This window comes from Carlito syrichta, unplaced genomic scaffold (genome assembly GCF_000164805.1).
Source record: "Carlito syrichta isolate Samal-C Ts95f unplaced genomic scaffold, Tarsius_syrichta-2.0.1 Scaffold315201, whole genome shotgun sequence".
NCBI lineage: Eukaryota > Metazoa > Chordata > Mammalia > Primates > Tarsiidae > Carlito > Carlito syrichta.
Window position 1 is genome coordinate 21,148 of NW_007259297.1, and position 23,377 is coordinate 44,524.

The following is a 23,377-nucleotide window of genomic DNA, read 5'->3' on the forward strand; positions in this document are numbered from 1 at the left end:
ATTCCAAAGTCAGTTTTCTCAGTGTCTACTCTCCCAGGCATCTGGGAGAGACCCATACTCTTCTTTTGGTTTTTCTTCATTTCTGTAGATTTTTCTTCCTCTCCTCCTTTCCCTCCCCCTCTTCAATTCTGTTTTTGAGGAAAGGTGCGGTTGCTTTTATTTCTCTTCTGCAATGACCTGTTCTTCCTTATGAGGGTCTTCTGGCTTTGTTCACTTTTCCCTCTGCTTTACAGTCTGTCTATTCAGCAGTATGCAGCCTTGGTCCATTCAGAGAATCTCACCAGTTCACCTATGCTGTTGCCATCTTGCCTCTCTCAGAAATTAAGTAGGAGATTTCCTTGTCTAGCATGTCCCTCTTCTCCTTCAGTTTCTGAATGTCAAGGTGCAGAGACTTCTTGTTGGTTCCATCAGCATGGCCAGACTTGAGAGATGGCTGAGGGGATCGGAAGGCCCAGCAGCGTCGGTTCGGTCTGGTTCCGTCCTGGAGAGGAATTCTAGGGGAGAGACTGATTGCACCGACAGTTCACTCCCAGAGGAACGGTGTACCGGGCTGGGGCGAGGGAGCAGAAGCAGCCAGCATTTATTTTTTAAAATTAAGAAATATGAATAACACAGTTATAAATTAGGATGACTATCAAAGTAGTTATAAATGAAGGATGTTTTCTGTGTGAAAGTACTACTAGTGTGATTCTCAATTGCCTTCTGACTCCATTGCATTTGTTCCTCACTTCTGAATTGGGAACAAGCTTGTATTTACATATGTCAGATTTTATTTGCATCCTCCGAGGAGAGGTAGCATTCTTTCACTGTAAAGTCTCACCTGGTTTCCAAACCTGTCAATCTAAAGATAATATGGCACAACCAATGACGCCTGTAACACAATGCATTTCTGAGTCTTCCTCCTGGGGCTTCAGGCTGTGTATTATGAACATACTTTCAGGTGGTTCTTCTCAGACATTGTCATTTATGTTACACCCAGGATAGACATTTTAAATTGTGTTTTGTTTAAATTATATGAGAGAAAGTGCTCATAATGCACAATGGTCAAGGATTTGTTGTCTATAATCTCATCAGTGATGGAAAATTATAGGAAAGATGTAAAAAAGATGTCAGCAATGGTTAAATCTAACAGTGATAGGATACAGACAGGCACAGAGTTTTAAACTAAAAGTACCGGTGATAGGATGATCACTAAGGAAAACTACCTCTCAGGGTTGAAATCACCTGCTCTTCAGAATGTTGTTTTTGTTTTTGTTTTTGTTTTCCCAAGTGGATTTGTACTTCCAAAATGATCACTGTAATTTTTAAAGCCCCTTACTTCATTTCGTCATCTACCCTTCTCGGAGAGCTTCCTTCTTGAAGAAGAATAACTAACCAGGGATGCAGTCCCTGAAGAAACCACATTAGTGAAGCACTCTTTGTGCCTGGGGAAAGCACATGGAGATGACCTGACATGAAACCAAACAAGAGCAGTGACAGCTGAACTTTGATGCTGTCATCTTTTTAACTGAAGTCACTCCCAGGTGTAAATAGCATGGATGACGGAATCATTAGGGTTGCTTTTATTTTAAGTAGGATTTTTAAATATATAAAGAAATTATTGCAGAAAAGTTAGTATTATAATTAGGCAATAGAGAATTATCTTTTAATGCATAAGAAAGAGGCCAGGCATGGTGGCTTACTACTGTAATCCCATCATTTTGGGAGGTCAAGGTAGGAGGATTGCTTGAGCCCAGGAGATTGAGACAGCCTGGGCCACATAGTGAGATCTCAATGCTGCAGCGACAACAAAAAAAAAATAGCTGGGCATCGTGGCGCGTTCCTATGATTCCAGCTACTCAGGAAGCTGAGGCAGAAGGATCATCTGAGCCCAGGAGGTCAAGGCTGAAGTGAGCTGTGATCATACCACTGCCCTCCAGCCTGGGCAACAGAGTGAGACCCTGATAAGGAGAAGAAGGAGGAGGAGGAAGAAGAGGAGGAGGAGGAAGGGAAGGGAAGGGGAGGGAGAGCAGGAGGAGGAAGAAGAAGAAACAGCTGCAGCCGTCAGACATCTCGCTGCCCAATCAACACTCATTTTCAACACCCATCACAATGTGAGGTTTTATCATTGCATTTTAATGAGATATATACCTAGGAGCTTTTAGTGTTTCTCTCATTGAAAAAGACTCTCCTATAAGAGGAAAGTACCCAGGCATAGTTTTACTTTGCGCTCAATAACTCAGTGAGGGTAAGTGGGGCTGGGGGTCAGGGATGAAGGTCTGAGAAGGAGAGTAAGGTTCACCCTGATGAAATGGAAGGATGTCCCAGCTGGCACTGTTGATCTAAGATGTGGTCTCTCCCTGATAAATGGGTATAGCACCAGAGCACTAAAGACCAGCACTAGAAATTATCACCTTTTATAAAATTATTGCCTGAGTAATTTTGCTTTTCAATATCTCTTGTTTTGAATTAGATTATTTTTCCCTACTGAGAACTTTAAGAAAAAAGTGTTTGTTCAATTTTTTTCTGATAATAATAAAAAACAATAACAATATCTGAGTAAAAAAAATTAAGTAAATAATGGGAATTGCATGGTGAACTCACCTATGGCTATAGAATCAATATTTTCTAACTGTACAATTTGTAACTTGAGGCTCCTACAGTGCAATACAATAGTTGAGGGACAGGCAACTTTCTGTGAGGTTGTCTACCCTGCATAAAGCCAGATGATCTTTGGACCAGGGGAGAATTAAAGTTTCAAAGATAGATTTAAGTATTTCAGGTCACTTATTTACCTACTAGTGCCTAAGGCAGAAAATTCCCAATTCCCTTCAAGATGAATCTTTTGAGAGCACTTGTTTAATCAAGTGCTATACTCTGAGCATTTTTTTCTTGAATAGTGGCAATTCTTCCTTCTATCTGATGACTTTGGTCTTTCATTATTCCACCTGAACTGGACTTGCTGAAACCACCAATTATTTTTCAATGTTGCCAAACCAGTGGATTTTTACTTATCTTCCATTTACTTCTTAGCATAATTTCCAACTGCTCGCACCTTTTCAGTCTTGAGACATCCTCCTATCTGGACTCCCCTACACTGCCCATGGCCAATCTGCTTGCTCTTCAACCTCTTTGCAGTTCTGTCTGTCGGCTCTTGATCTCAGGTTGTACAGGCCTCTCCAGACTCTGCTGTGGGTTGACCTATCTGCTGCTTTCTGCTACTGGAATCAATCATCTACTCCTACATGGTTTTCCTGCTATATGCCTGTCCCCATGCAGATTTTGGGACTAGAACAATGAGCAAGACAAAAACTCTCTGCCACTATGGGGGCTTATTTTGTAGTTGAAAGAGTCCTGGATAAACTAATGAAATGATTTCTGATAGTGTTAAGGTCTATCAAGAAAATAAAATAGAGCAGTTAGACAGAGAAGGAGAGGAAGGGATGTTACTAGTTAGTCAGGGTGTGCAGAGAGGGCCATGCCAAAGGTGATGATTCAAGTTGATATCTATATACTGAGAAGACAGCAAGTAGGAGACATGGCTGGACATTATTTCAGGAGGACAGAATGGCATGTGCAAAGAAGCATGCTTAGATTCATCAAGAGTGGGACCGAGTGTTAGGACCCCATTCTAGACCACATCAGTGATCTCATTTTTTTTGTTGTTTGCTTATGTGTTTGAGTGGGAGTCTCACTCTGTCACCCAGGCTGGAGTGTAGGCCACTGCAGCTTCAACTCATTGGGTTCAGGTGATCCTTCTGCCTCAGCCTCCTGAATGACTGGGATTACAGGAGCTCACCACCAACCCCTGCTAATTATTTATTTATTTATTATAGAGTTGAGGTCTCACCAAGTTGCCCAGGCTGGTCTCAAACTCCTGGGCTCAGGCAATCCTCTCACCTTTGCCTCTCGAGTGCTGGGGATACAGGCATGAGCCACTGTGCTCAGACTTCCCATGGTTTTAAATCATCCCTGAATGACAATGAGTCCCAAGTTTCCATAATGATCACTTCAAGACACACACAACCCACAGACTAATTGAGGTTTCCCCTCTGTTGACTATTGACATCTGGATTTCAACAGATCAGAAACGGGACCCTGTTCTTGCCAACCTTAATCTGTTTCTCTGTTGTATTTTCTACCACGGTGAAGGGTATCTCCCTTTACTCATTTGCTTCAGGCAGATAACTCCATTTCTCTCATTCCTTGTGACCAAACCAGTCACAACATTTTTGGCATTTTATATCAAACACAGTGAAATTCTGTCAGTTGCTCTCCATCCCCAAGTCAGCATACCAGTTCCAAACACCGCCATTTTTGCCTGAACTGTTTTAGTTGTCTCCCTTCTGCCTTCTTCTGCTCGACCTTCTCCAAATTGGATCTCTAGGAATAGCTAGAGTGAAGTATTTCACGTGTAACTTGGACTTGCTCATCTAAGCATCTTTGATTCCTGTTTCCTCTCAAGCTTCAACAGTATGAGCCATTTGTTTGTTTGTTTGTTTGGTTGGTTGGTTGGTTGGCTCTTTGAATGCTCTAATCTCTTCCTTCCTGAGGTGTTTGCTGTTTACTTGACAAGAGGGTTATTAAGTTCACACTCACTTAGTGAACTCTGGCTCATCCTTTCTGTTTCAACTTAACTGTCATTTTCCTTCACAGACCAGCCTTGACCCCATCTAAAATCTGATGTTCCCTCCGCTCTAGCCATTACTCTCTCGAATAGCATTTTGTTCTTTCCTTCACAGCACCTCTTCCAGTTTGCACCAGTGACTGTCTCTGAGGTTATATTTCTTTGTAGTTTCTCCATGAGATCATCTTGTTAAGCACTGGGAAAACTGACACCTCCCAGGAGCTGACACCGTCTTTGTGTACGAGGCATTCAATCAATATTTTGTTAAGTAGGTGTTGGATAACTAAATGAAATTGGCCACAATTAACTATCTATTTCCATTTTCAAGTGCTATTTCCATGGTGATTTTGATTTTTCTAACATAGAAAAGTAATCATTTGAATTGTTTGCTTCTTACAAATGAAAATATGTGATCTGTTAAAAATTTGTTATTCTTTGTCTTTTAACTATAACACAGTAACATTAGGAGAGAAATAAACACAAATATTGTAAAAACAAAATGTTAAATCGACTTACTTCTAAGTTAAAAGGCATGAGTTTTTAATACAACTAGTTTTATGTGAGTTATGGTACAGTAAACCTTGTGTTTCTGAGTGACAATTTCAAATTCATATCTCTTAGTCTTTGCTTATACTATGCAAGCAATCCATTTTAAAATGAAGTGTGCAAGTGGCTTTTAGGATAATATTGTTTTACCTGTATTCTTTCTGTGTCTATCACGTGCTATTGTCTACCTCAATGATCTTTTATACAATAAACCTGTGTGTTATACCATCCCTTGATGACATTTCCCTGAGGTTAAGAATCATAGAGACAGACTTATAGTATATTAGAGTTGAAAGAAAATACTGAAATAATTTAGCCTATGCTGTTTGCCAGAGAAAACGGAGAGGACAGATATTTGTAGTAACTTCTCTTTATTGAACAACATCAGGTGTACAGTGAAAGGTATGTCATTAAATCTTCCCAATAACATTGCGTGGTGGATATTTCAAATGAGAAAATGGAGGTCCATAAGGTTAAATAGCTTTCTTCCCCAAGATGTTGCAGCTGTTGAGAGAATCTCTGCTTAATTTTACATCTGCCACAAACCACACCTTGAAAGTTACTTAACCTTTTTGGACTCCAGTTTCCCTAACTAAAATATAAAGAATTTAAACTGTATTGTTTGTATTTTATCACTAAATTTCTGTAATTTTTTTAACACAAGCCTTCTATTTCATTTTTCTGTTTATGTTCTCTAATGATAATTCCTAATTATTTCTCATTTTATCCTGGAAATATGTTTTGTTCTTGCAGTAGGAAAGATGTTGCCATACTAGGCTAGTTTTATCTTTTTTTACCATGTGCCAACATTTAATTTTGTAAGAAAACCTATTGATTGAGTGTACTCCCATGACAAACACCATAAACATAATTCACAGTTTAACAGAAAACAAAATAACAGAAAAAAAAAACACACACATAATTTATTAAGAGTATATTTTTTCTTACATGTTTAAACTTTAGTTACCTTTAAAACACCCTCTTTTGATGCAATACACTTTTTTTTGATCAAGACACTTTTCCATCATTCAAAACAGTTTTTGAACTTGTCAATTTTGACACCTTTTAGTGCTTCTGCTGTTTTTTGTTCACCTCCTCCACATCAGCAAAAAAATTTCCCTTTGAAGACATTTTTCATTGGGGAATCAAAAAAGAGTTGCTCAGGGCGAGATTGACTGATATAGGGAGGGTAAGGCATGGGGGTCATGCCGTTTTTGGTCAAAAAATGCTGAACATTCAGCTCAGTGTGAGCAAGTGCACTCATAAATCACCCATCATGAAGTGGGAAAATGCACTGAAAGAATCTCCAAAAAAAATTCACTGAAGCCGAAAGCAACCTCTCTCACAACATTGCTAGCTGGTATACTGATGCTGATGGGTTCCCAGAACATTTATGCAGCAGGGGAAGCCTGTACTACAAGGTGCCCACCCTCCAAAAGATAATTCCAGGTTTGTTTTGGGTTGCCCATTGTATTTTTCAAACAACTAAAAATAAGCACACATATGTACATGACAGAGGAAAATATATCTGAATGTCATGTTGAATGAATATGAGAAAGAAAATACAAAAACCAGCAAGTAAGGGTCTCTGCTTCTCATTAAGAATCTAATTCAAAAAGAGTTTTCATGGTTTGACCTTTGCCTCAGTGCCTGACCTGGGTTCTTGCATTTCTTCTTAAAAGCCCTCTCTTTTACAGGCAATTCCTGTTTTGTGAACTCTCTGTATTCTTTCCGGCTTTGCTTCCAGCGTGTCTGGGTGCTATCTTCTCCTCACCCCTTCTTCCCCCACTCCTCCCTCCTCTCTGTGTAACCAGATTTATCTGTCTCCCAAGACTGAATTCCATGATGCAAAAACTAGAGTGTTTTTAAATTTCTTTTCTTATCTCCCTTCTTCCTTCATCCTTTCTTCTTTTGCTTCTAATTCCTCCTCCTTTTCTTTTTTTTCTTTTCTTTGTATTTTTCTTTTTTTTTTTTTAAGATTTGGGGTACAATTCCAGATTCGAAGTACAAGTGGTCTTTGTACAGGTAAGTTTGGGCCTTTGCCTGGTTTCAGATCAGTTACCCTTATTGGTGTTATGTGCTGCCCCTTCCTCCCCTGGCAGTTTCTGGCTACTGCCAATCCCTTTCTTGTAGTATTATGATACATGTTCAGGGTCCACACATGAGTGAGAACATATGGTTCTCAGTTCTTTGTTTCTGTGATCAATCACTGAGTGTTGTAGACTCTAAATAAATTCAAGTTGCTGCGAAGTCCATAATTTTATTCTTAATTGCTGCATAATATTCCCTCGTGTACATGTACCACATTTTTTTTTATCCAGTCCAGTTTTGATGGGCAGCATGGTTGTTTCTATGTTTTTGCTATTGTAAATAATGCTGCAATTAACATACATGTACAGGTATCTTTTTTGTTGGAATGACTTAAGTTTCTCTGGGTAGATGCCCAGAAAGGGGACTGCTAGGTCATATGGAAGGTCAATTTCTAGTTCTTTTAGGAATCATCACAGTGTTTTCCACAGAGGTTGAACTAGTTTGTGTTCCCACCAACAGTGGAGAGTGATCCCTGTTCTCTGAATCCTCATCAGCATCTGTTGTTTTTGGTTTAATTAACTAACAATAGCCATTCTTACTGGGATTAGGTGGTATCTCAATGTGGTTTTGATTTGCATTTCTCGGATGATTAGTGAGGCTGAGCATTTTTTCTTTGAGAAGTATGTCTTCTTTGAGAAGTGTCTATTCATGTCTTTTGCCTATTATTTTTTAAGTTTTTTAATTTTAAAGATGTGGGGTACAATTCAGGGATAAGTATAAAAAATGCTCATTATGCAGGTACCCTTGTTGAAAAGGTGTGCCCCTCCCTCTCCTGGCAGTTTCCCTCAATTGCCAATCCCACCCCTCTCCCCTGGCAGTTTCCCACTACTGGCATTCCCTTTCTTATAGTATTATGAAAATTGTTCAAGGTTAGCTTAAGAGGGAGAATATATGGTACTCTTGTTCTTTGTTTCTGTGACTCTAAATCCATCCAAGTTGCTACAAAGTTCATATTTTGCCCACTTTTTAATGGGGTTGTTTGGGTTCTTTTTCCTTTTGGCACATTAGAGCCTTGTAGATCCTGGATGTTAGACTTTTGTCAGATATAAAGTTGGTAAATATTTTTTTCCCATTCTGTAGGCTGTCTTTCCATTCTCTTAATGGTTTCTTTTGCTTTACAGAAGCTTTTCAGTTTGATGAGGCTCCACTTGTCTGTATAACACTTATGGCATGCTCTTTTGTGGTTTTGATTAGTAATTGGTTGCCTATTCCAATTTCTGTAAGAGTGTCTACAGTGTTTTCTAAGATTCTTAATGTTTGGTCCATTTGGAGTTGATTTTTGTATATGATAATAGGTAGGAGTCCTGTTTCTTTTTTTTTGCACATAGTCAGCCAGTTTTCCTAGCACCATTTACTAAATAGGTTCTCCTCTCCCCATTGGTTGTTGTTGGAGGCTTTGTCCAAGGTGAATTGGGTGAGAAATTGAGGTTTTGCTTCTGTAATCTCTATCCTGTTCCACTGGTCTATATGCCTGTTCTTGTACCAATAACAGGCTGCTTTGATTACTGTAGCCTTAAAGTCTGGAAGTGTGATACCTCTTGCTTTGTTTCTTTGTTTCTTTTGCTAAGGATTATTTTCGCTATTTATGATCATTTATGTTTCCATATAAATGTTTTTATTGTTGTTTTCAGGTCTGAAAAGAATGATGTTGGTAATTTAATGGGTATAGTGCTAAATCTATAGATTGACTATAGATAGGATGATTCTTCCAATCCATTCATATGAATATTTTTCCATTTGTTTGTGTCATCTTTGACTTCTTTGAGCAGGGTTTTGTAGTTTTTGCTGTAAAGATTTTTCACTTCTCTGGTTAGGAAGAGGCCAAGGTATTTCATTTTTTGGTGGCTATTGTGAATGAGATTGTGCTTTTTATTTAGCTATCTGCCTGTTTGTTGTTGGTTTATAAGAATGTGACTGTCTTTTGCACATTTGTTTTGTACCATGAGACTTTGCCAAAGTCCTTTATTAGTGAAAAGAGGTTTTTGACTGATTATCTTGGATTTTCAGGGTACAGGATCATATTGTCAGAAAAGAAGGATAACTTGACTTCTAGTTTTGCTATTTGGAAACCCCTGATTTCCTTCTCTTGTCTGATTGCTCTAGCTAGGTCTTCCAGCACTATGTTGAACAGGAGTGGTGACAGTGGGGCCTTGTCTTATTCTGGTTTTCAAGGGAAATGTTTCCAATTTCTATCTGTTTAGCAATACGTTGACTATGTGTTTATCATAGATGGCTCTTACTATTTTGCGGTATGCTCCCTCTATGCCTAGTGTTTGAGAGTTTTTATCAAGAAGAGACACTGGATTTTATCAAATGCTTTTCCCACATCTATTGATATAATCATGTGGTTCATGTTCTTATATCTGTTAATGTATTTAATTTAATTTATGGTCTTGTGGATGTTGAACCAACCCTGCATCTTGGGGATGTAGCCTACTTGGTCATGGTGGATGATTTTTGTGATGTGTTGTTGAATCTTTTTGCCAGAATCTTGTTGAGAATTTTTGAATCTATGTTCATCAGTGATATTAGCCTATAGTCCTCTTTATTTGTTGGAACTTTACCCAGTATGGGTATCTGACTGATGTCAGCTTCTTAAATGATTTGGGGAGAGTTCTGTCTCTCTTGAGTGCCTGGAAAACTTTCAGTGGGGTTGCCATCAGCTCCTCCTTTTATGTTTTGTAGAATTCTACAAAACATAAAATCCATCTGGTCCAGGGCTTTTTTTGTAGCTAGTTTTCTTATGACAGTCTATTTCCTGGTTTGTTATTAGTGTATTTAGAATCTCAATTTCTTCTTGTTTCAACCTTGGGAGGTTTTGTGATGTTAGAAAGTCCTCCATTTTATTTAGGTTATCAAGTTTTTTTTTTTCCATACAGGTGTGCATAGTAATCTCTGGTAATCATTTATATTTCTTCAGGGTCAGTTGTGACTTGATCTTTGCATTCCTGATTGTGCCTATTTTGGCTTTTTCTTGGTCATTCTGGCTAAGGGGTCTATCAATCTTGTTTATCCTTTCAAAGAACCTGCTTTTTGTCTTGTTGATTTTTTTCTAGGTATTTTTGTCTTCTGTGTTCTGTATTTGGACTTTTATTTTGGTGATCTGGATTTTTCTGCTGAAGTTAAGGTTTTGGTGATCTTGCCTTTCAAGCTTTCTGAGGTGACTTGTTAGACTATTAACTTGTTATCCTTGTTCTTTTGATGTGTATTCATAGAGATATAAATTCCCCTCACAGTACTGTTTTCATGATATCTCAGAGGTTTTGGTAAGATGTTTCTTCATTTTCATTTGTTTTCTGGAATCTTTTCGTTTCTGTTTTGGTTTCTATGTTATACCAGGAGTTGTTCAGTGTCATGCTATTTAGTGCCCTTGTCTTTGTGGGTTTGGGGGTAATTTTGTTGGTGATGACATTTATTTTTATTCCACTGTGGTCTAAGACGGTACATGGCAATATTTCAATCTTATGAAATGTATTTATGCTTGATTTGTGGCTAAGGATATGGTCAATCCTGAAGTATGCTTCATGTGGTGATGAATAGAATGTATATTCTGTGGTTGTTGGATGGAGTGTTCTGTAGGTATCTACTAAGTCCATTTGGTCAAGTGTCAAGTTGAGGTTCCAGATCTCTTTGATTTTTTTCCCTTGATGATCTATCTAGGGTTGTTAGTGGGTTTTATGTCTCCAGCTATGATAGTGTTAGAGTCAGTATCTTTTTTTTTTTTAGTTTACAGAGTAGCGGCTTTATAAATGCTCGTGCTCCTGTGTTGGGTGCATATATGTTCAGGATAGATATTTCTTCTTGATGGATCCATCCTTTTATCATTATATAGTGTCCTTCCATGTCTTTTTAAATTTTTGATAGCTTAAATGCTGTTTTGTCTGATATTAAGATTGTGATTTGCCGGGCTTGGTGGCTCAGCCTGTAATCCTGCACCTTTGGGATGCTGAGGTGAGTAGATTGCCTGAGACCGCGGGTTCGAGACCCGCCTGGGCAGCGAGACCTCATCTTTACAATAAATCAAAAAATCAGCTGGGCGTGGTGGCGCATGCCTGTAATTCCAGCTACTCGGAAGGCTGAGGTGGAAGGATCACCGGAGCCCAGCAGGTCGAGGCTGCGGTGGCTGGGAGCGGCCACTGCACTCCAGTCTGAGTTAGAGAGTGAGACTCCAACTCAAAAAACAAAAAAAAAAAAAAAAGATTGTGACTCCTGACTACATTGTGATTTTTTCACCTGAAAATTTGTTTTTCATCCTCTAACTTTGAGTCTATGGGCATCATTTGTGGTGAGATGAGTTTCCTGGAGACAGCAAATTACTGGGTCATATTTTTCAGTTTAGTTTTCCATTCTATGTCTTTTCAGTGATACATTTATTTCATTCACATTCAGGTTGATTATTGAAATATGAGCATTTATCCCTGTAATAATGCTCTTATTAGGATGTTTTGTTTTTGTTTAGCTTTTGGTTTCATATATGTGTGTTTTCATTTTTGTAGGTAACCTGTGTGTTCTACTGCTTCTGTGTTTATCTGTAATCTTGTGAAGTATACAGTCTTTCATTTGTTTCCTTTTTCTTCTGTGCACAGCAGCTTTTTAAGCATCTCCTGTAGAGTTGGTTTTGAAGCAGCATATTTTCTTAGGGATTAGATGTCTATGAAGGATTTTAATTCTCCATTGTTGATGAAGCTTAGCTTGGCTGGGTAGGAAATTCTTGAGTGAAATTGTTTATCTTTGACAGCATTAAAGATTGGGGTCCAATTCCTTCTGACCTATAATGTTTCTGCAAATAACTCTGCACCAATTCTGATTGGTCTCCCTCAATAGGTAATCTGAACTTTTTCCCTGGCTGCCTTTAGGGTTTTTTCTTTTACATTTACTTTGTGTAGGTGAATCACTGTGTCTAGGGGTTACATTACATCAAAAGATGTATTGCAGAGGTTCTCTCACTCTCTTGTGCTTGTATATCATCTTTCTGGACAGATGAGGGTAATTTTCTTGAATAATCTCATGGAATGATTGTTCCAGTGTGTTTTTTGTTTCTTTTTCTATTTTAGTTATTCTGATCAGATGTAGGTTTGGTTTCTTGATAAAATCACATATCTCTTAGAGAGTTTTGTCTATATTTGTAATAGATTGGGTTAATTCTATATTTGTAATAGATTGGGTTAATTCTATATTTTGTTCTTCCAGCTCAGAGATTCTTCTGCTTGGTCAATTGTGCTTCTCCTGCTTGTTAGTTTGTTATTTATTTCTTGGATGGCATTTGTTATTTATTTCTTGGATGAAATTCTTTATTTCTGTTATTTCTAAGTACATTTTCTTGAGTTTGTCAAGCTCTGTTGCAACTTTTTTTTTAGCCTTAGTTCTTTCATTTCTTGATTTTTATTCACTCTATCCAAGGATTCTCTCATCTCCATAAGTACCTTCTGGGTACTGTTGTTCTCAGAGACAGCTATTGTTTGTACCACAGTAGCTGTTCTTTCTAGCACAGACTCTTTGTTGGGGGTCTGATGGTTACCAGCAGTTCTTTGGTGGTTTTTCTTCATTTGTAGCAAATCTCCTATTTTTCTCTGTAATTCCATTGCTCAGTGAAAAATGGAGAAGCAGTCACTTCTGATATGTGCTCTATCTTTTGTTCTTCCTTGAGCTAGGGCTCCAGGTTTGTTCAGTTTTGAAGTAGGGCTAGGAGTGGTACATTGTGCTGTCTCTACAATTTTGAGCACTTACTGGGGGATGAAGAGGTTGTAAGGATGTAGAACCTGTTGGCAGGTCATAATGTTTGCTATCTGGTGAATGGACCAGCTGGGATCTGTTCCTCATCTCTGCACAATATGACCTCACAATGGGTGTGCTTTCATAACTCCTGAGTCCAAGACAAGGTATAAGACAGAAAAGAAAGGGGGAAAGGAAAGAAAAAGGGAAAAGGAGGAGAAGGGAAAAGAGGAAAGAAATATAGAAAAAGAAAGGAAAGTACACACACACACACACACACACACACACACACACACACACACAAAACAGAGAAAGAACAAAGAAAGAGAAATAGAAGGAAGAAAGAAAAGATAAAACCAGCCAACAAACAAAGCAGCCAAATGAGATAATCAAACAAACCTATAACTGCCACCAGTCTCCTTCTCAGTAGGTTTCACTGCCTGCATCTATCACCCAGCAGCTGGATCAGGATGAAGAGTGGATCATCTGGGGTTCTGCATCTGCTGTTACCTGCCAGGGCTTGTGCACTTGGGGTAATGTTCTCTGAGGTTGCAAAGAGCAGTCCCAATGCAATGCAGAGATCAGCACTTGGTCTCAAGATGTAGTTTTGTTGTTCCACAGAGGCCACCCAGGAGCACTTCTCTATCCAGGCGTTAGAGAGTGTGCTCAGTTTCTCTGCTGAGAGCTAATGCTCCTTTCCCAGCAGTTATCAGTCTCCAAATCTTGGAATCTGGTGGCAGTGCTCTGACACACCGTCCAGTCTGGCGATGGGCTCTCTCCACTGCTTCCCTGGGAGTCTGCCTCAGGCTCCCTCCCTGCATTCCCTCAGTTCTCACTACCAGCATTCAGCTAGCTCCAGCAGACTTTCCCAGGAAAAGCTCCCAAATTGTCTGATGCTAAGTCTCCTGATCAGATTGCATGTGTCTGTGTTTGGTCCACTGTGGGGGTGGGGCATTGGCTCTCCAATATTGTGCACTTGGAGTATCTTCTCTGGGCAAACGGTGACATATGTCAGAGGGATGCAGAGATCACCCCTTGGTCTCAGGATACAGACAACTCAGGATCTTTCTTTGCTTATAATAACAACAAAAAGAAAGAAAAAAAGAAAGGGAGGGAGGGAGGGGAGGGAGGGGAGGGAGGGAAGGGGGAAAAGAAAGAGAGAAAGAAAGAAAAGAAAAGAAAAAGAGAACGAGAAAGAAATTTTGATTCTTTAGTTACCAGAACCAATTAAAGAAAAGAGAGATGAGAGAGTTCTTGGCTTAGACACAGGTGTTTCCAAACCAGGAAGTCATAAATAAAGTGTTTCTAGGGTTGGTTCTTTCCCTGGTGTTGTTCTGGTGAACTGCAACGTGCTTGTAAGGCACTTATACTTCTTTCTAAAAGGCAGTTCTGCCTTCTCTTGGCACCAGTTAGCCCTCTCTTTGCTGGAGCCACTTTCCCTCACCCTTGGATTTGCCATGACACCTGAGGGCTGCTGTCAACCCAATGTCTGCAGTCAATCCAAAGGTACCCTTTCAATTGTGGTGTTCACCACTAAGGACTTCATATATTTTATACATCATAGCTAAAGTTCTCAAAGGAGTAAATCTTAGGGACACAGGTAACATTTTTATAATTCAAATCCATTAATGTGGTTAACAGAAGCATTGTCTGACTTGGGCCAGGTACTCCCAGCTGATCGACACAGTAGTAGATGAGGGACGACAGTCAGACATCCTCCATGGCTGTGGACTGGGCAGGGGTGGTACCCAGAGAGAGGTGTGGAATCTCTGCTTCCCTTTCACATGACTTTTTTTCTCTTTATAGAAATAAAAACATATTTTATTGTAGAGCATTATAATAACATACACATACAAAATAATTTTTTTTAAAAACCACATTGTTATAATGGTAGATGTTCAATGACTACAATGGTTTACATGTCAGCAAACTAAGGTTAAGACAGTGCATCCATCAACACTTCCAGTTTTCTTCTATGCTTATTTTATTAAAAATAGAATTGTACCACATGTTTTGTTTTATGATACTGACTTTTAGAATCTTTTACATGGAAATTTATGTTTGGTGTATAACACACGATATAAGGGAAGAGTGAAAGAGTGTTTTTCATTTTTTAAACATATACTCTGTAACAAAGTATTATCTCCTTGAAATCTTCCTAAGAGTAAAGACAAAGTGGAATAATGTATAAAGAACAGTGTGGGCTTGGAAATTGGAAACCTTAATACTTTTATCAACTAAACTAACAGGACACACCAACATAACTCCCAACTCTCACTTCCCTCACTTCTTAAAAGGAAAAATGATATAATTTTCTCATAGAGATTTTGTAAGGATTAACTTAGATAATATATTTTAAAAGCACTTGCCAGAATCCACCACACATCTGATGCCCTTTTCTGTTTTTATTATTAATATCTCATAGTTCCTCATGCAAATTAATATCTTACACAGTTTTAGGAACAAATAGAGTATAATATCAGATTGTTGTTCTTTCTACATTTAGAGATACCTATATATAATTTACTATATTAAGAGCATACTAAAACCAATCTGATATATTCCATTAAGGTTACATAAATAAAAATAGTAGCATGGCATTAAGTAACCCACATAGTCTATTCAGTGAATTATACTAGCTATGATTTCAGGACAAAGAGGTGATATGTCATTATATTTTTAAGAGGATATAACTTAATCATTTGTAACTTGTGAAACTGAGATATTATGCACGTATTATATCACTGTATGGTGATTGATACTTCTCCAAAATGCCTTGCAGCTACGTATCTTCAAAGTGATCATTAGCAGATGCAATACAGGTTGTAAGAGCAGTCCCCAAATCAGTTCGGTTCCTTAATTTTACATTCGCAAAATATTTGAATAATATGTGGAATAAAATTACATGTACAAATATTCTGAGATAATAAAGTTTTTAAGTGACTAAATCAATAGGATTTATTGATTATATTGTTAATAATAATACTGATTATAATGCTAAACCATGTGTATCCCAAAAATTCTCAATCGGTAATTTAATATTTCTGCTCTTTTAAAATGTATAAAGAAATTCATGAAAATGCTTAAAACTTTTTCTCTTACTATATATTGTACTATAGTAAAGAAGTATGAATAAACTCTCATATAACAATGTATAATAGATGAAACATCCGTATTAAATATTTTATTTATTTAATCTAATTGCATAATAAATAATTTATTAATAGCATTATTAATTGATAATTATTATTAGTTTTGTTAATAAACATATTCAATGTGATTTAATAATTAAATCAATATTGACCTAACAGTATTGATATTTGTATGTTTAAGCAAACTTATAAAAATAAATGTGTAGTTATTTATTTTCTATATTTATTTTATATTTGTATCTGTCCATATACATTTTAATGGTGTTTCAATGGCATTAATTTCTTATTCTGAATACATAGAAAATATGTAAGCCGGGCTTGGTGGCTCAGCCTGTAATCCCACGCCTTTGGGAGGCTGAGGTGAGTGGATTGCCTAAGTCCATGAGTTCGAGACCCGCCTGGGCAGCGAGACCTCATCTCTACAATAAATCAAAAAAATCAGCCAGGCGTGGTAGCACATGCCTATAATTCCGGCTATTTGGAAGGCTGAGGCGGAAGGATCGCCAGAACCCAGCGGGTCGAGGCTGCGGTGGCCGGGAGCGGCCACTGCACTCCAGTCTGGGCGACAGAGTGAGACTCCAACTCAAAAAAAAAAAAAAAATATGTATAAAACTGACAAAATATATACATAAATTATGTAACCTGTGTTGATAATATATAATTTATATTTACTGTATTAATCTGAATATACTTAAGTAAAATAATTTAAAATTATTTATGAAATATCACGAAAATTTTTTGGTGAAGATGTATCATTCATGTCACTTAATAGTTCTTATTTTTTAAAATCTGAGAACTAACAAATAAGGTGCTAATATCTAATCATATTATGTTTATGTAATATATTTAAATTTATTATACTGAAATATAAATACAAAATAATTATATATTAAATTGATGCATACGTTTGTAGCATTTGTTTTTGGCATGGCAACATTGCTGTGTTGGGAGTTTGTTTATTGTTTGTTGTCATTTGCAGTGACAATGTTGTGCTTGTGAATACACCTTGAAATTTGAAGATATGAAGAAAGTTAATGCTATTCGTGGGCTAAAAAAGATAGAGTGTCAAGTAGAAAAAAATCAAACACTTCCACTGTATTTCTCTGTTTGAGTTTAACAGGAGAGTAAAGGTAGTGGCGGTGACTAGAAACATCTGTGCCATGTATGGGGAGAATGCTATTGGGGAAAGCATGGCAAGAAAATGGTTTTATTGTTTCAAAGAGGGCCACTTTGAATTGAGTGATTCTCCACATTCAGGAAGACTATCAGGCTTTGATGAAGACTGCTTAAGCACTTCATCCATGATGATCCAAGTCAGCCAACCCGGGAACTGGCAGATATGATAAACTTTACCAGTCAACCATCATGTGGCATTTGCATTCCATGGGCAACCCCAAAATGTTACAAATTTATATATAAATTTAATATAAATATTTGATTATATTAGACAATAACTTTAAAAAAAGTTCCCCTTTCCTCACCTTTATTTTTCTTTTTAAATTTTAAAGATGTGGGGTATGATTCAGATTTAGGTACATAAGTGGTCATGGTACAAATGAAGTTTGGGCCTCCCTTTGCTCCCCATTTTGCCTGGTTTGAGATCAGATGCCCTTATTGATGCTATGTGCCCCCCTCCCATGTCATTATCCTGCTACTGCTAATCCTTTTTTTACAATATAATGATAAATGTTCAAGACCCACTTATGAGTGAAAATATGTGGTACACAGTTCTTTGTTTCTGAGTATGATAGTCTCTACATCCAGTCAAGTTGCTGGGAAGTTCATAGTTTTACCCTTATTTATGGCTGCATAATATTCCATCGTGTATATGTACCACATTTTTAAAATCCAGTTCACTTTCTCTGGAAAGCACGGTTGATTCCATTTTTTTGCTATTGTGAATAGTGCTGCAATAAACATGTGTGTGTAGATACCTTTTTTATGGAATGATATGAGTTCCTCCAGTATATTCCTAGAAGGGGGATTTCTGGGTCATATGGAAGGTCAATTTTTAGATCTTTTAGAAATCACCACATCGTTTTCCATGGAGATTGTACTAATTTACACTCCCACCAACAATGTTGAAGCATTCCCCTTTCTCCACATCCTTTCTAGCATGCAATGTTTTTTGTTATTAATGATGACCATCCTAACTGGAGTTAGGTGGCATCTCAGTGTGGTTTTGATTTGCATTTCTTTGTTGATCAGCGAGGCTAAGCAGTTTTTCATGTATCTGTTGCTCTTATGTCTTCTTTTGAGACATGTCTATTCATATCTTTTGGCCACTTTTTAATAGGGCTTTTTTTTTTTTCCTTTTGGCATGTTTGAGTTCCTTGTAGATCCTAGATGTTAGGCCTTTGTACAACATACAGTTGACAAATGTATTTTTTTCATTCTGTGGGCTGCCTCCCCACTCTCTTGATGGTTCTTTGGCTTTGCAGAAGCTTTTCAGTTTAATGAGGTCCCACTTGTCTATCTTGTCTCTTATGGCATGGGGTTGTGATCAGGTATTCATTGCCTATTCCAATTTCTCTTAGGGTGACTCCTGTGCTTTCCAAGATTCTACTTAAGGGGTCTTGTTTCAATCTTCTGCATATGATCAACTAGTTTTCCCAGCATCATTTACTCAATAGACTGACCTCTCCCCAGTGGTTGTTGGTGGAGGCTTTGTTGAAGATGTGTTGGTTGAGAAATTGAGGTTTTGCTTCCGGAATCTCTGTTCTATTCTATTGGTCACTGGCCTGGTGTTTTAGAGCCTATGTGAAGTAACAGAAATGGGCTTAGTCAAATGCTATCTTCACTGTTAAAAGACCATGTTTAATTGGGCATCCTGTAAGATATCTTTGAGTAAGCACTACAAATTACTCCTGAATCCTAAGTCCAGAGTCCTTAAATCTGCAGAAAGAGACTAGAGCAGAAGTGACAGACTGTACGTCCTCGAGCCAAGCCAGGGATCTCTCCAGGTGCCGGTCACTCTGTGTTTGTGGGAGCCAGCAGAGGGCATAAAGACATCTCTCTTTGATTCTGCCAGTATACATTCAAACAAGGATCTCAGAGCAGGATATGGGATCAGACAGATAGCGATGACGACAATTCCCAAGGCTCTTGTGAAATTCCCAGTGCTTTCAGTTTTGCTAAGGTCACTTACGGTGATTTCATAATTTTTTACTTTACTTGAATAGCAAAATAAACATCTTGGTTTAAACTGAAGACTCTTAAAGACAACATTTCCTCTGATTTTTGCTGCTATAGTGATTTATCAATTGAAAGGATAATTATTAGTATTAGAATCCTTATAAAAATTTTACTTGTTTTCTCTCTGGTCGAAAAACAGTCTAGGAAAAACAACGTTACAGGGAAAAAAAAAACACAAAATAAGACTTAATAGTGCAAGAATTTGGAGTACTTAAAATTCCATAGGACCCCTGCAGGTTAGAATAATGCTGGGAAGACTGAAAATTCTGAATGCAAGTCAAATACTGTTTGCTTGTTGTGCAAGAGGGTGTTGTTGTTGTTGTTTTTGTTGTTGTTGTTGTTGTTGTCATCCTTCCCAATCAGGTTTTTGAGGGCATAGGCGTAGGAACTAAAATGTATTTTAAAAAAATAATACCATCAACTAAAAGAGAGCTTTATTTAAGATCATGGTAGTTGAATTGGAAACAAAAGAACATAAGTAAAATGTAGGACCTAAAAATTATGGTAACAGGCATTCGATTACTAGTGTTTTACAAGTCAACACATTAAAATATGTAATGAGAGAAGGGAGAGGGCCAGACAAAAATGTGTGGCATGGCGACAGATTAAGCACTTGGAAAATGCAGCTCCTGACTCACACTGGGCTGCAAGTTCTTCATGTCCAAGAGGAGATTGGTTAATACATGATTCAAAACAATAGTTTAAAAGCAACGTATTTTTGACAACGTATTTCTGAGTAAACTATCCACCTAAAAACCTCTAATATTGCGTTGTTCATGCCTGTAATCCCAGCACTTTGGAAGGCTAAGGCAGGAAGATAGCTGGAGGCCAGGTGTTTGGGACCAGCTGCGAAACATAGTGAGACTCCATCTCTAAAAAAATAAAATAAAATAAAATACTCTTAATTCGCTGGGAGAGGTGGTACATGACTATAGTCTCAGGTACATGGGCGGCTGGGATGGGAGAATCATTTGGATCCAAGAGTTTGAAGCTACAGTGAACTAATTGCACCACTTCACTCCATCCTAGACAACAGAGCAAGTTCTTGTCTATAAAAAATTAAATATATATATAAATAATTTATTATCCAATAGTCAGCAATTGTTATTATATCTGTTTATATAGAGCATGTAAGCATGTGTTTGCTAATGTGAGATAAAAACCACCAACTGCTAGAGACTTGGCAAACATTCCATAGAAACAGAGACGAGTACCCAAAATTCTGTTATTTGTGTAGAAATGTCCCAATAATCCCATGATAGCTATATGAAAGAAGTTATCAAGTTATTGTTTGTTCTTTTAAAGAAAGGGATAATACAAATAAGTTTCATTCTTCTGAGATAACCTCTTGCTGATCAAAAAGGGGAAATGTGTTAGAAAATAGATACTGCTTTTCATTTTATTGAGGAAATATTTGGCCTATTAAATGTTGAAGGAAAAAAAAGTCAGGGCTGACATATTTCAAAGTCAGTATAGCAGGAAAGTTTGAAGTCCACAGTATCCCCTGAACACATAACCTCAAATGGGTTGTCACTCATCCAAAGGTCATCAATGGAGTAAGGATATTGCTACTAAGGAATTTCAACTAGAATGTGATCTGTATAACAACATTACTGGTTGTTATGCAACTAAAAACATATGCCATTGCTCTGAAGGTTGAAATGATTAGAGATTCTCTCAAAATTAATCTGGATGACATACATCTGCCTATTTCCAAAGAAATACGTACCAACAGTGAAAATATACAATAACAATAAGTCACAACGGCCATTACACTAAAAAGTGTGAATTTACTACTGTGGATTTTATTTGAGATTATTTATTCCAAATATGGACCAAGATGATGCCTTACATGGAGAATTAACATTCAAGCCAATTCGTACGTAGCTCTAGTTCTCTAAAGGAGGATCATGTCCTATGTGGAAAGCCATTGAATCAGTTTTTGTTTTTGTTTTAGCTGAAGGAAAATGACTACCAGATGGTATGAACTAAAGCTTCACATGTCTTCCCAAGTGTATGGTTGGTTGGGAATATAAATGAAAACACCTTTTTGCTTTTCTTTTTGATACTTGGCATCTTTTTATTATTGATTAACTTTTATTTATTTTGAAATGTAATTATTAAAAAATATTTGATAGAATAGAATTTTCTTTACTGATTTACATGCTCACAAAGTTTTATGTAGATCTACTGAGGTATTGTGAATCAACATGCTTTGGAAAAATCATTTAAATGTACGTAATTTACACTTTTTGAGCCAAATTAATTCAAAGCCTTTTACAAATTGTCTAATTTGTATCTGATCATCTATTTGCATAATTTCATATCTTACTTTAGTAATAGTTAATGATGTATAGTAAACTCATCTACTGAATAATTTCACTTTTGATTTTTAACTACAAAGTTTTGACTAAAATGTAATAGACTTATTAATACCTATGGCATGTGTTCTATGAAATGTGAAAAGATATAATTCAACAAAATTAGAGTTAAAATGATATTAGACCCAGTAATTCCTCTCTTCTGAAAATGTTTCTCTGAGGCACTGAGGATTTGGCTTGAAGTAGATTGATCTCTGTGATCTTTCTAACTTGACAGCTTCAGTTTTCGGGAGGAATTAATTACTCTTGATGCAGATGGAACAGGTAGTTGAAATTCATGGAACTTCCTGTTTGTTTGTATCTGCCCTATTTGTCACCATACTTTTTCTGTCACCTTATCACATTAAATAGCTATCTCTGTTTCAGAAAATCACCCATATTTTACATTTAAACTCTCATCACTTTATTTAATCATCTACCATCTGCAATATACTTGGGTTTGCCTAATTCATTTTGTGTTCTTGCAGAATTCCAACTAAGGAATCTTTCTTTAGTAAGTGACTTTGACTTTGTCTTTAAAAGATCCAGAGCATTTTAATCTGACTTGGATGGGTATCTCCAGTGTCTCTAATTTCTTTTTACTACTTTTCCACGGGAATAAACAAAACAAAACAGAAAAGGAGAAATACAATGGACCTTTTTAAACCATGGTGTTATATTTTAGACCAGTTGGGTGCTGTAGAAAAGTAAAATAAGAACCATCCAGAGTACCCTATTCCTGAAAAAACAACAGCGATAGCCATGCATCTCAATGAAGCTGTCTTAATGTGCTGTAGCAATAACTGATTTTTCTTGAGGGAATATGGAAGACATCTAGCTGGTGACAGTAGAAAGAAAAACATGGCAGAAGTAGCAGTCTGCATTAGAATTTAAAGTGATTAAAACTATATATATTAAGAGATACAATTTAATGCTACTAGTGAACTACTGCTTACTAATTAGAAACTTTCCCTTATCACATAATATTGACCATGAAACCATGGGGTTAGAGAAAAAGTAGTAGAGCTATCAGAAAGTATTTATATGAACTTGTATATATGCATATTAACACATGCATACATAAATGTTATATGTATAACATATAATACTTATACAGAGAGAAAGATATGCATAACTCAAAATTCAAAATTTTAATCATTTTGAAGTATACACTTTTGTGGCTTTAAATATATTCATACTGTTGTGCATCAATCACTACTATTCATCTCCAGAAAACTTTTATCATACTCAACTGAAATGCTGTAGCCTTTAAATAACTACATTCCCTGTCCCCAAACCCCCAAACCCCTTACCCCCTCCCCCCTCACCCCAGCCCTGAAATCTACCATCTTACTTTCTGGTACTATTAATCTGACTACTCTTCATTTTTAACCTCTATGAGTCCTCAGATCTAAAGTGAGTATTTTGTGGGCAACAATAGCTGAATCTGGTTACTTATAAACTTATTATTTAATCCATTCTGCCAATTAATGTGTTTTGTTTTAGGTGCATACTATTTTACTAGGGTTGTTATAATATAGAACCACACCACAGACTGAATCCATTAAACAGTAGAAATTTATCTTACCACAATTCTGGAGGTTAGGAATCTGAGTTCAAGTTATTAGCAATTGGTTTCTTCTGAGAGCTCTCTTTTTGACTTGACAGTTTTCTTCTTCTTTTGCCTTCTCATTGTATTTCCTATGTATGTTCAT

At 37.1% G+C, this 23,377-nt stretch overlaps 1 protein-coding gene across 1 annotated transcript in view; it reads left to right on the forward strand.

Annotated features, from left to right (window-relative positions):
* Positions 1-412: 412 nt before the first annotated feature.
* LOC103275056 (CUB and sushi domain-containing protein 1-like) overlaps positions 413-23,377 on the forward strand; it is a gene marked incomplete at its 3' end in the record, with an annotated part of 411,423 nt that continues 388,458 nt past the window's right edge. The window contains exon 1 of the mRNA XM_021706144.1: positions 413-542. Coding sequence (XP_021561819.1) covers positions 413-542 — 130 coding nt within the window. The remainder of the gene's footprint in view (positions 543-23,377) is intronic.